The sequence below is a fragment of the Nerophis lumbriciformis genome, linkage group LG28, assembly GCF_033978685.3.
Source record: "Nerophis lumbriciformis linkage group LG28, RoL_Nlum_v2.1, whole genome shotgun sequence".
Taxonomy (NCBI): Eukaryota; Metazoa; Chordata; class Actinopteri; order Syngnathiformes; family Syngnathidae; genus Nerophis; species Nerophis lumbriciformis.
Window position 1 is genome coordinate 34,321,548 of NC_084575.2, and position 12,095 is coordinate 34,333,642.

The window sequence follows — 12,095 nt, forward strand, 5'->3', positions numbered from 1 at the left end:
CAACTTACTTGGACATGGCATGAAGTGCACAGAGGTAAACAAAGTGTGAAGCAGAGAGTCAGGGGTGTGATGTCGCCAGGGAGACTTCCTGGCAGCAATGGGTTTAAATAATAGTGACATGATTAAAGACAGGTGCGTGAGTCGTGAGGGCAGGTGAATACTAATGGGTTGCTATGGTGACAAACAAGAGTGTACAATGAGTCCAAACGTGGAACAGGTGAAACTAATGGGTAACCATGGAAACAAGACAAGGGAGTGAAAAGCCAGAAACTAAAGAGTCCAATAACTAAACAAAACAAAACATGATTACACAGACATGACAAAAGTGAGTGTACGCTACAACGATGAGTCAGTGTTTAGTCCGGCAGGCATGACTCAATCAAGACACTTGGCTCGCACATACTTGGCTCGACCTAAAAGTTTGTAAATTGAAAATTTCGCAAATAAACGGGTTCGGAAATCGAGGTTCCACTTTATTTCTTTTTTTAATGTCACAACGTGCATAAAAGGGGCGCTGAAGATGACCTTCCCTTACTGGAACTTTACCAGTGCACTGCAAAAAGTCAGTGTTCAAAAAACAAGAAAAAAAAATACAAAATTGAGGGGTATTTTATTTGAACTAAGCAAAATTATCTGCCAATAGAATTGTGATAGCAAATCAGATCACGAGTTGTTGTCTGTAAGGCCTAAGGCAGATCTATATTGTGATGTTATGAGCTACGTAACATAAGAACTCCATTACCCAGCATGCCACAGTAGTGAAGAGCATGCGCAGTAGCCCCGTTTAGGTTGTTGACTGTAGACATGCCGGCAGCAGGGTGTTATTGATGAGCACGCTGTGGAGTAAAGTTTAAGAAGTCGGTCAACACGCCTCGTCTGCATCTTTTATGATTAGAAAAGAAAATACATATATTTTCAAGAAGGATATTTAAAGAGAAACTACATCTTGTGAGACCATGTCGGCCAACCCCGGAAGCTAGCTCAGCTGTCCCGGCAATGAAATGTGAGTTCAGATATTTTTCACGTTTAATATGTTTTTTGCAATTTTAATTTTAACAGAACCACGCAAGATATGTTTTAATTGCTGATGCGGGTTTATTGATTTTTAAATGCGTCAGAAAATAACCCGTTTTGTACACTGTTGGTGGTTTTTCAATGCCCACACTGCAAAAAGTCAATGTTCAAAAACAAGAAAACAAATACAAAAATGAGGGGTATTTTATTTGAACTAAGTAAAATTATCTGCAGGAAAATTTGGCTTGTCAAGACTTTCCAAAACAAGTCAAATTAGCTAACCTCAATGAACCCAAAAATACCTTCAAATAAGTATATTCTCACTAATAACAACTGTACTACTATATGAGTACATATTTTCTATTGTTTCATTGAAAATAAAACAGCAAAGTCCATTTGGCTGTCATCTGTTTTAATTATGAGACACAATTGTGTCAAAGTCATGATTTTTTTTTACATGCTGGAAATAAGAAATGATTGCTTTAAAAAAGTAGTTTTATACTTGTCTTGGGATGCCCAAAACATCCATAACACACCCAGCCGAGTCCCACGGGGAGGTGGGGGGGGGGATAAAAGTTGGAAAAGTCGGCAAAAGTCCCAAAAATGTTCAAAATACCTACCCAGGTTCAAGTCCCACAAGTCCCGCCGCCGGCCGGGATGCCCAAAATGTCCAAAACGCGCCCAGCAAAGTCCCACGGGAAGGCGGGGAGAAAAGTCAGAAAAGTCGGTAAAATGTTCAAAAATCACACCCGGGTTTGAGTGCCACAAGTCTTAAGACTCCATGTGGGACTCAAACCTGGGTAGGTATTTAGAACATTTTTGGGACTTTTGCCGACTTTTCCAACTTTTATCCCCCCTCCCCGTGGGACTGGGCTGGGTGTGTTATGGACATTTTAGGCATCCCAAGACTTGTGCGGCCGGCGGCGGGACTTGTGGGACTCCAACCTGCTGGGGAGGTATTTTGAACATTTTTGGGGACTTTTGCAGACTTTTCTCACTTTTCTCCCCCACTTCCCGTGGGACTTTGCTGGGTGCGTTTTGGACATTTTTTGCATCCCGGGACTTGTGCGGCCGGCGGCGGGACTCGTGGGACTGGAACCCGGGGAGGTATTTTGGACAAAATTGGGACTTTTTGACCAATTTGGCCGCCTTTTCCCCTCTTCTTCTCTGCCTTCCTGTGCATCATTGATGTGTATGATTTGGACAAAAATAATTTCAAGCATGTTTTACTCAATATAGGTCATCAAATCTCAGCAACAAGCTGTAATATCTTACTGAGATCATTTAGGACCAAAACACTTAAAACAAGTAAAACACTCTAACATAAAATCTGCTTAGTGAGAAGAATGATCTTATCAGACAGAAAATAAGCAAATATCACCCTTATTTGAGATATTTCATCTTACTTAGACTTCAGTTTTTGCAGTGTGGGCCAACAAAGCCTTCTCTGCTGGTCTCAAATGTTTTAAAGCATTCACCTACTTATCAAACTTGAATTCTACTATTTGTTCCATGAAATTGTGTAACTGCATTTCCAGTCTAGAGTCTTCATTTCGTAGCATGTCTCATGGCTGTGATCAGCCTGCTGCCACATCAATAGGACTTTTTACAGCAAAAGTTCAGGAATTGTAGGTTTATTGGAGCCTTTAATTCCTGGAATTAAAGGTTCTTGTAAAAAAGTGTGTAGTTTGTGTTTAAATCACATTTCACAAGTCAGGGTAGTTTATACAAATCAGGCTGATGACGTATTGAAGAGTAGTACAGTATATTTCTACACTGATACCATCTAGATAAACAGACAATATGAGGTCATATTTCTTTTACTAAAGTCTAAGCAATAATATACAAAACAATTTGATTTAAACCAGATTTCACTTAAAAAATCAGGCTGGTGTTCAACAGTCAGAAAGTTGTCCCCTCAGTAAATGATACATTCATGAGGGTCAAGCCATTTTTTTTGGTTCATTTCAGCTGTAAATAACTATTAAAAAAATAAACGTCAGGGTTTAAACTATATTACCAAATGTATTTGGCCACCTGCCTTGACTCACATATGAACTTGAAGTGCCATCCCATTCCTAACCCATAGGGTTCAATATGACCCTTTGCAGCTATTACAGCTTCAACTCTTCTGGGAAGGCTGTCCACAAGGTTGCAGAGTGTGTTTATAGGATTTTCTGACCATTGGTGAGGTCACACACTGATGTTGGTCAGGAAGGCCTGGCTCTCAGTCTCCGTTCTAATTCATCCCAAAGGTGTTGTATCGGGTTCAGGTCAGGACTCTGTGCAGGCCAGTCAAGTAGCAACTGACATGCACCACTTGTTCAAAAAGGTCAAAAGATAAAAACGGTTGTACCTTTGCTAAAAGACGAAGATGATAAATACACGATTTTAAAAGGCCATTGACTTGTTTGTCAAGTTTAAAAATCACCGTCTATAGCAGTGACGTGCGGTGAGGTTGATGGCTGGTGAGGCACTGACTTCATCACAGTCAGATTTACAAACATATGAACCCTAAAGAGTATCTTATTCACCATTTGATTGGCAGCAGTTAACGGGTTATGTTTAAAAGCTCATACCAGCATTCTTCCCTGCTTAGGGGGACTCAAGCCCCCCTAAAATATTCTTAAGCCCCCCTAAATAATTTGGTGTTTTTTTTTGTTTTTTTTTTACAAATAAATGCCGACATATTCATTATAAAGTGGCCCAAATATGAGTTTAAATAAATAATCATATAACCTGTTATTATTCACTCAGTTTCCCCTCACTTCGTAGCGTAAGCGTTCCTAGTACCAACCTCGTCATGTCCGTTGTGTCCTGAGCAAGACACTTCACCCTTGCTCCTGATGGGTGCTGGTTAGCGCCTTGCATGGCAGCTCCCTCCATCAGTGTGTGAATGTGTGTGTGAATGGGTAAATGTGGAAGTAGTGTCAAAGCGCTTTGAGTACCTTGAAGGTAGAAAAGCGCTATACAAGTACAAGTACAACCCATAAGGTAGAGAGCCCCTTTCGTGCGTCGGTATCCAATCCATTCCACTTGTTCATATAGAAAATGCCCACAGCACTCAAATTCCAGCCCGCATTTTCTCTGCGACCTTGCTTGCGGTCCTGCAGTTGTACGAAGCACATTATCTTCCTTTACAATGAGTGAAGCTGCACAGAACCTTGTGTGTGCAATTTTAAATCATTTATTTTTTAAGTTTTGTGTTTCTTGTAGAATCTATATAAAGTAATATACATTAGCCTATTGTTAAAATAATGAAAAAAACATCATTAAATATATTTGTTTTATTGTATTGTTACATTAATAGCTGTTTTATTATTATAGGATGGCTTGTTAAACATTTAATAGGATTTTCAGAGGGAGGAAAAACCAAGACATTTAATATAAAATGTAAAATGAATAAATACATAAAAAGAAAAAGAAAATATACGGTTAAAAGCCATCGTCCCGGGGAGCATTTCATTTCGTCCCGTGCATTGTTTTAAATAATAATAATAACAATGAATAATTTCTAAGTCTTTGTTAGCCGTTTGTGAAGTTTTGTGCTCGTGCGTAACATTCGCTCGCATCCTGTGCATCTCCTGGGGGCAAAGCCCCCCCTGTCCTTAAAAGCTAGTGACGCCCCTGCTTTAACTTAACTTTAACTTTACACATACAAACTGTAGCACACAAAAAAGCACATTTAATAAAAAAAAACGTTATTATGGTCTTACCTTTACTTATAAGTGCGGGTACAGTGGTGTTCGGTGTGGAGGAGTTGTGAATGAATGAAATATGAAATCCGTGCTGCAGTCTGCAGGTGTACCTAATGTTGTGTCCCTGCAGTCGTTCACGGCTCCTCCGGCGCGAGCAATGTTGTTTTTGCACTTTTTGGCTTCTTGTTAAGTGACTTTTTTTGGGTGGATTCGGTCTTGCACGTGGAGGGTTTGGGTGTGGGCTTTGGTTGGTGTGGCGTTCCCGTCGGTGGGTGCAGTCTGCGGCGAACGTGTCTTAAGCACCAGGAGGCGTGGTTACGCGTGCCTCAGCCAGTGCGTCTTCGCAGCCGTTTTGTGATCGCTCAGCACAAGAAATACGTTACACACATACAGTTGTTGACAAAATACACTGTACATTATATACCTCAGCTAACTAAACTATGGAAATGTATAATATAATTCATATAGCAATACGGTCTCACTGCACAGCAGGCCAGCAGTTAGCCGAGTCCATCCATGTTGAGGCACTGAGTGACGTGCCTCGACTGGCTGCTGTTCACCGCACCGTCTCTTCTCAGTATTTGAACGGCAAATGTGAAAATTCAGCGATTTTGAATAAAAATAATCTAAAACTGGTGAAGTTAAATGGAAAATAACTTTATAGTATAATCACTGGATACATATAACAATTTAATATTTTTTTTTTCTTTTTACGTTTTTTTCTTTCCATGATGGCAGGTGAGGCCCCGCCTCACCTGCCTCCAGTGACCGCACGTCACTGGTCTATAGTGACGCCAAGGCTGCTGACTTTGGGACGCACATCATTTTGCAATGGTCCCAAGTCAGTGAGGGCCGGACCAAAAACTACAATTTCTGTTTTCCCCTCATTCATTATTAAACAATTCTGGGCTAACCAAGCCTAGACAGTTGAGAAGGAGTGTCAGGGGGTCGTGGCCTTCTGAAATGGTCATATAAATGTGGCAGTGGTCTGCATAAAAGTGATAAATCTTAAAAATCTCTCCAAGAGGGAGGAGATAGAGAACAAACAGGATGGGGCCTAGAATAGATCCAATAAAGTCTTGAAATTGTTGAAATCTGCGCTTTTGAGTGATGTACAGTACAGGTTGCTATGGTAATCCGAGAGACGACATCACATCAGGTTCAGGCAGAGTGGGCGGGGCTTGTTTACAGACGTGGCCGTCAGGGACAACAAAGTTTTGCAGTAAAGTTGTCATGACTTGGTCTTGGGTGTTTGCTTTTCCGAGATGCAACGGAAAGTTGGCACGAGCGAGACGGGAATGAAGGTACATGATTTATTTAATGTATCAAAAGAAAGTGCAAACGAAAAGCGCGCACAGTGGCGGAGAATAAACTATGAAACCAAAAGACTATAGCAAAAAAGTACAAACGAAAAACACGCACAATGGCGGAGAACAAACTATGAAACCAAAAAGACTATAAACATGAAACAAAAACTTACTTGGCTTGGACAAAAATAGTTGCATGAAGAATGGACATGGAAAGAAGTATCAGGCATGGACAGAGCATAAATGTGGTGAGGTCGTCAGGACGAACAACAGAAAATGAATGAACTTAAATACTATGGACATGATTAGTGAAAGCAGGTGCGTGACTCAAAACGTGAAAGAGGTGCGTGACGTGACAGGTGAAAACTAATGGTTGCTATGGTGACAAACAAGAGTGCACAATGAGTCCAAACGTGGAACAGGTGAAACTAATGGGTAATCATGCAAACAAGACAAGGGAGTGAAAAGCCAGAAACTAAACAAAACATGACTTAAAACAAAACATGATTACACAGACATGACAAAAGTGATATTATGTCAGACTGTGGGTGTTTTTTTACCATTTGCGTTCACGTTTTGCTGTGTTTGTTGCATTTTTGTTGCGTTTTGCTTAATTGTAAAAATGATCCATGGAGGATGTGATCTGGGAAGTAAAAGAGGAGCAACGTGTTCTTGATATTCAGTGTTTTATCCTTCATAATTAATATTGTAAATGTCACATTCTTTATTTTCATGTTCTTATTCAGTTAAACATTGTATTTTTTAGCATTCTACCAGACATTATTGTGTGACTTTTCATGGTTCCAAAGAGGTTTGGTTTTGGCTTGGGCTTGTTTGTCTGTTTGTTAGCAACACAACTCAACCAGTTATGGACAGATTTCATGTGCAAAAAAACAATTTTATCTACGCCGAGTACGAACACACTTCACTTCCTGTTTACGGATTTCCACGCCCCCACCTTGCCGGTACCACGCTGCGTAGAGGATTCTGGGAGATTAGTTTATTTACAGTATAAAAAAACAACACTCGCCAAGGTTTTGTTTGATGCTGTCACATGTCAGCGTATTATTGAGAAGACTTCCATCAAGAACAGATGGTGGTTCCTCTCTTTAAGAAGGGGAACCGGAGGGTGTGTTCCAACTATCGTGGGTTCACACTTCACACTCCTCAGCCTTCCCGGTAAGGTCTATTCAGGTGTACTGGAGAGGAGGCTACGCCGGATAGTCGAACCTCGGATTCAGGAGGAACAGTGTGGTTTTCGTCCTGGTCGTGGAACTGTGGACCAGCTCTATACTCTCGGCAGGGTCCTTGAGGGTGCATGGGAGTTTGCCCAACCAGTCTACATGTGTTTTGTGGACTTGGAGAAGGCATTCGACCGTGTCCCTCGGGAAGTCCTGTGGGGAGTGCTCAGAGAGTACGGGGTATCGGACTGTCTGATTGTGGCAGTGCGCTCCCTGTATGATCAGTGCCAGAGCTTGGACCGCATTGCCGGGAGTAAGTCAGACACGTTTCCAGTGAGGGTTGGACTCCGCCAAGGCTGCCCTTTGTCACCCATTCTGTTCTGAACTTTTATGGACATAATTTCTAGGCGCAGTCAAGGCGTTGAGGGGATCTGGTTTGGTGGCTGCAGGATTAGGTCTCTGCTTTTTGCAGATGATGTGGTTCTGATGGCTTCATCTGGCCAGGATCTTCAGCTCTCACTGGATCGGTTTGCAGCCGAGTGTGAAGCGACTGGGATGAGAATCAGCACCTCCAAGTCCAAGTCCATGGTTCTCGCCCGGAAAAGGGTGGAATGCCATCTCTGGGATCGGGAGGAGATCTTGCCCCAAGTGAAGGAGTTCAAGTACCTGGGAGTCTTGTTCACGAGTGAGGGAAGAGTGGATGGTGAGATCGACAGGCGGATCGGTGCGGCGTCTTCAGTAATGCGGACGCTGTATCGATCCGTTGTGGTGAAGAAGGAGCTGAGCCGCAAGGCAAAGCTCTCAATTTACCAGTCGATCTTTGTTCCCATCCTCACCTATGGTCATGAGCTTTGGGTTATGACCGAAAGGACAAGATCACGGGTACAAGCGGCCCAAATGAGTTTCCTCCGCCGGGTGGCGGGGCTCTCCCTTAGAGATAGGGTGAGAAGCTCTGTCATCCGGGAAGAGCTCAAAGTAAAGCCGCTGCTCCTCCACATGGAGAGGAGCCAGATGAGGTGTTTCGGGCATCTGGTCAGGATGCCACCCGAACGCCTCCCGACGGAGGTGTTTAGGGCACGTCCGACCGGTAGGAGGCCACGGGGAAGATTAGGAAAGTGGTGCCATTAAGAAGTGGATGAGGAAAGTGGTGCTATGCAGAAGTGGATTAGGAAAGTGGTGCCATTAAGAAGTGGATTAGGTGTGTAAAGTCCCCACTTCAGGCCCAGGTACCAAAAGTATTTCCTCAGCCAGCAAGCATGTTAGCATGTTAGCATGGTCACGTGGGCCTGAGCTTTCACACTAAAGTTTCAAAACGGTTATCCTCTTTCTTTCATATTCAGTTAGTGTTTTTATTTTGTTAAAAACTGTTTTTTGCTCCTTTGTCTCTCCATGTGACCGCAGAGAACATTAGAGGTATACTTGCTTATGTTTGCTAAATGATGTCTCTCTCAATTGTTCCTTCTTTTCTCTCTTTATGTCTCTCTCTCTCCTTCTCCTGCTTTCTGTTTCCCACATATTTGACTGTCATTACCCTCGTTTTTGCTGGACGTTGTTGTTGTTGTTGTTGTTGTTTTCCTGTCTTGGCGTCATCACCTCTGTGTATGTTTGTGCTATCGCTTTATTTTGCCATCCTCTCCTTTTACGGCTTCTTCCTCCTCCTGGATCTTTCCTCATTCTTCCCGCCCATGTTCATGATTCATGGTTCCCCCCCTGCCCACCCCTACACTTCAGCATTGGGACAAGGGAGGGGGTGATCCAGAAGAACCTGAGTGGTTTACTGCCGGTGCGGGACTTCCGCGTGGACCCCAGCCTCCTGTACTCTCTGCCCCTGCTGGCCCTCAGCCCCAACCTCCTGGTGGTGTGGATCTTCCTCAGCGTGACTTTTATCCTGACCAGACTCCGCTGCAGCTGAGCGCCAATCAGTTTAGCAAGAGCGAGATGTATTAATATCACTTTCCAGGAGAGGAGAGGACCTGTGCCAGGATCCTGCACTCGCTCTGCTGCATGGTCAACGGATGCCTTGTGCTCAGGAACGTTTTCGCTTTCTTGCCAAATCTACAGACCCTCTTATTAGTATCAATAAGTATTCATAATATCATGTTGCTTATTAAAGGCTCCCCTTAGAGACATTATTTCTAGGGACCGGCTTTTCACTTGTGCTAGATAAACACAGCAAAAATAAGTGCATTAGAGATGCGCGGATAGGCAATTATTTCATCCGCAACCGCATCAGAAAGTCGTCAACCATCCGCCATCCACCTGATGTAACATTTGATCAGAACCGCACCCGCCCGCACCCGCTCGTTGTTATATATCTAATATAGACGATGCAAGGCATTAGTGAGGTTATAAAGCTTTTGCCTGTTAAAAAAAAGGAGACTGATCCAATGCAGCACAGACATTCGCGTGCCACGCTGTCACGACCCAGACGCACACCAGTGCGCAATCATATGGGAGCCGCGCTGAGCGCACCTCCAAGCGCGTCTCGCTGCCGGCGACGGCCGGGTATGGGCCCGACGCTCCAGCGCCATCCATTTTCAGGGCTAGTTGATTCGGCAGGTGGGTTGTTACACACTCCTTAGCGGGTTCCGACGTCCATGGCCACCGTCCTGCTGTCTATATCAACCAGGGTGAGCCCCACCCCTTTCGTGAGCGCACTGCGCGCGGAGTGACCCCTGTTACGCGCCCCCGGCAACAGGGGTGGCGGGCAGGTAAGCTGCGCGGGCGGAGCGCGCGGAGTGACCCCTGTTACGCGCCCCCGGCAACAGGGGTGGCGGGCACGTAAGCTGCGCGGGCGGAGCGCGCGGAGTGACCCCTGTTACGAGCCCCCGGCCACGGGGGTGGCGGGCAGGTAAGCTGCTTACCTGCTGCGGACGAGGCAGGGTGTCGGTGCGGTGGGCGCGGTGGTGACCCTGGACGTGCGTGGGGCCCTTCTCGCGGATCGCCTCAGCTACGGCTCCCGGTGGGGCCCTCTCGGGGGAAGGGGCCTCGGTCCCGGACCCCGGCGAGGCGTCCCTTCTCCGCTCCGTAAAAGTGTCCATCTCTTTTTTCTTTTTTCTTCTGTTGTGGCATATGCTGCAGGTGCCTGCTCGTTTTTCGTATGTGGGTAACAACATTTAACTATGTATATATATTTCCGAATTGGTTTAACTGCCACCCGCCTTAATCTATTGAAAATCTAATTTTTTTTATTTCAACCGCCCGACCCGACCCGACCCGACCCGACCCGACCCGACCCGACCCGCGGATAAAATCTAATTTTTTTTTAATTTCATCCGCCCGATCCGCGGACTACGCGGTTGTGCCCGCAAACCGCGCATCTCTAAAGTGCATGAAAAATACTAGAACGCTGAATTATAGGGCTTGTTTCTTTGCAATGAGATCCCCAGTGTCATGACTTGATCTTGGGTGTTTGCTTTTCCGGGATGCAACGGAAAGTTGGCTCGGGCGAGACGGGAATGAAGGTACATGATTTATTTTAATATATCAAAAAAAAGTACAAACGAAAAGCGCGCACAGTGGCGGAGAATAAACTATGAAACCAAAAAGACTATAAACATGGAACAAAAACTTACTTGGCTTGGACAAAAATAGTTGCTTGAGGAATGGACATGGAAAGAATGGACAGAGCATAAATGTGGTGAGGTCGTCAGAAAGACAAACTGAAAACAATGAACTTAAATACTACAGACATGATTAACGAAAACAGGTGCGTGACTCAAGACGTGAAACAGGCGCGTGACGTGACAGGTGAAAACTAATGGGTTGCTATGGTGACAATCAAGAGTGCACAATGAGTCCAAACGTGGAACAGGTGAAACTAATGGGGTAACCATGGAAACAAGACAAGGGAGTGAAAAGACAGAAACTAAAGAGTCCAATAACTAAACAAAACATGATTACACAGACATGACACCCAGCAGGTTACCATCAACCTGCTGGGGACTTTGATTGATTGATTGAGACTTTTATTAGTACAGTACATATTCCGTACAATTGACCACTAAATGGTAACACCCCAATAAGTTGTTCAACTTGTTTAAGTCGGGGTCCACGTTAATCAATTCATGGTAGACTGCAGATGAAAATCAGCCTTTGGCTACAATCTGTCACATTTATATTTTATATGTTCATTAATGTATCATGTCACAAAAATGATAACAAATGGCAACTTCCTATGAGAAGTTGTATCGTACATCTATAAACAAGCTTATTGGTGTGTCTAGTGCAGGGGTCGGCAACCTTTACCAGTCAAAGAGCCATTTTGACCAGTTTCACAAATCATAGAAAACAATGGGAGCCGCAAAAATATTTTAAAATTTTAAATGAAATAACACTGCATACAAAGTTTTTTATTTGCTTTGTGTTGTATAATCTAAGGGTCTTAGACACGCTGCCCACACCTTTATATGGAATTTGATAGCTGGTGCGGCACGCGAAGTTTGATCGATTGGCGCTTGTCAGCGTCATGCGCACCGTGATGGTACAGCATTTAGCAACCACTTCCAACAGCGTGCCTGATCAACCACACATTGTATGGGCTTTCGCTTGCTCTCGTAGGTGACAGCAAGGCATACTTGCTCAACAACCACACAGGTCACACTGACGGTGGCGGTATAAAAAAAAACTTTATCACTCTTACTAATAATGCGCCACACTGTGAACCCACACCAAACAAGAATGACAAACACATTTCGGGAGAACATCTGCACCGTAACACAACATAAACACAACAGGACAAATACCCAGAATCCCATGCAGCCCTAACTCTTCCGGGATACATTATACACCCCCCGCTACCAAACCCCGCCCACCTCAACCGACGCACAGAGAGAGAGGGGGGGGGGTTGATGTGTGAGGGAGCAGGGTTGGGGTGGGGGCGGGGTTTGGTGGTA

At 44.3% G+C, this 12,095-nt stretch overlaps 1 protein-coding gene across 7 annotated transcripts in view; it reads left to right on the forward strand.

Annotated features, from left to right (window-relative positions):
- Positions 1-12,095, forward strand: part of inpp4ab (inositol polyphosphate-4-phosphatase type I Ab) — a 130,225-nt gene that overhangs the window by 67,020 nt on the left and 51,110 nt on the right. The window contains exon 26 of one of the 7 annotated variants that reach the window (XM_061924089.1): positions 8,932-9,447. The exons of 4 other annotated variants lie outside the window; for them this stretch is intronic. In XM_061924089.1, the coding sequence (XP_061780073.1) occupies positions 8,932-9,112 (181 nt within the window). In that variant the 3' untranslated portion in view covers positions 9,113-9,447. Of the gene's footprint in view, positions 1-8,931; positions 9,448-12,095 lie in introns of those variants that run through there. 2 more of the 7 variants (XM_061924084.1, XM_061924085.2) reach the window with 2 other exon arrangements.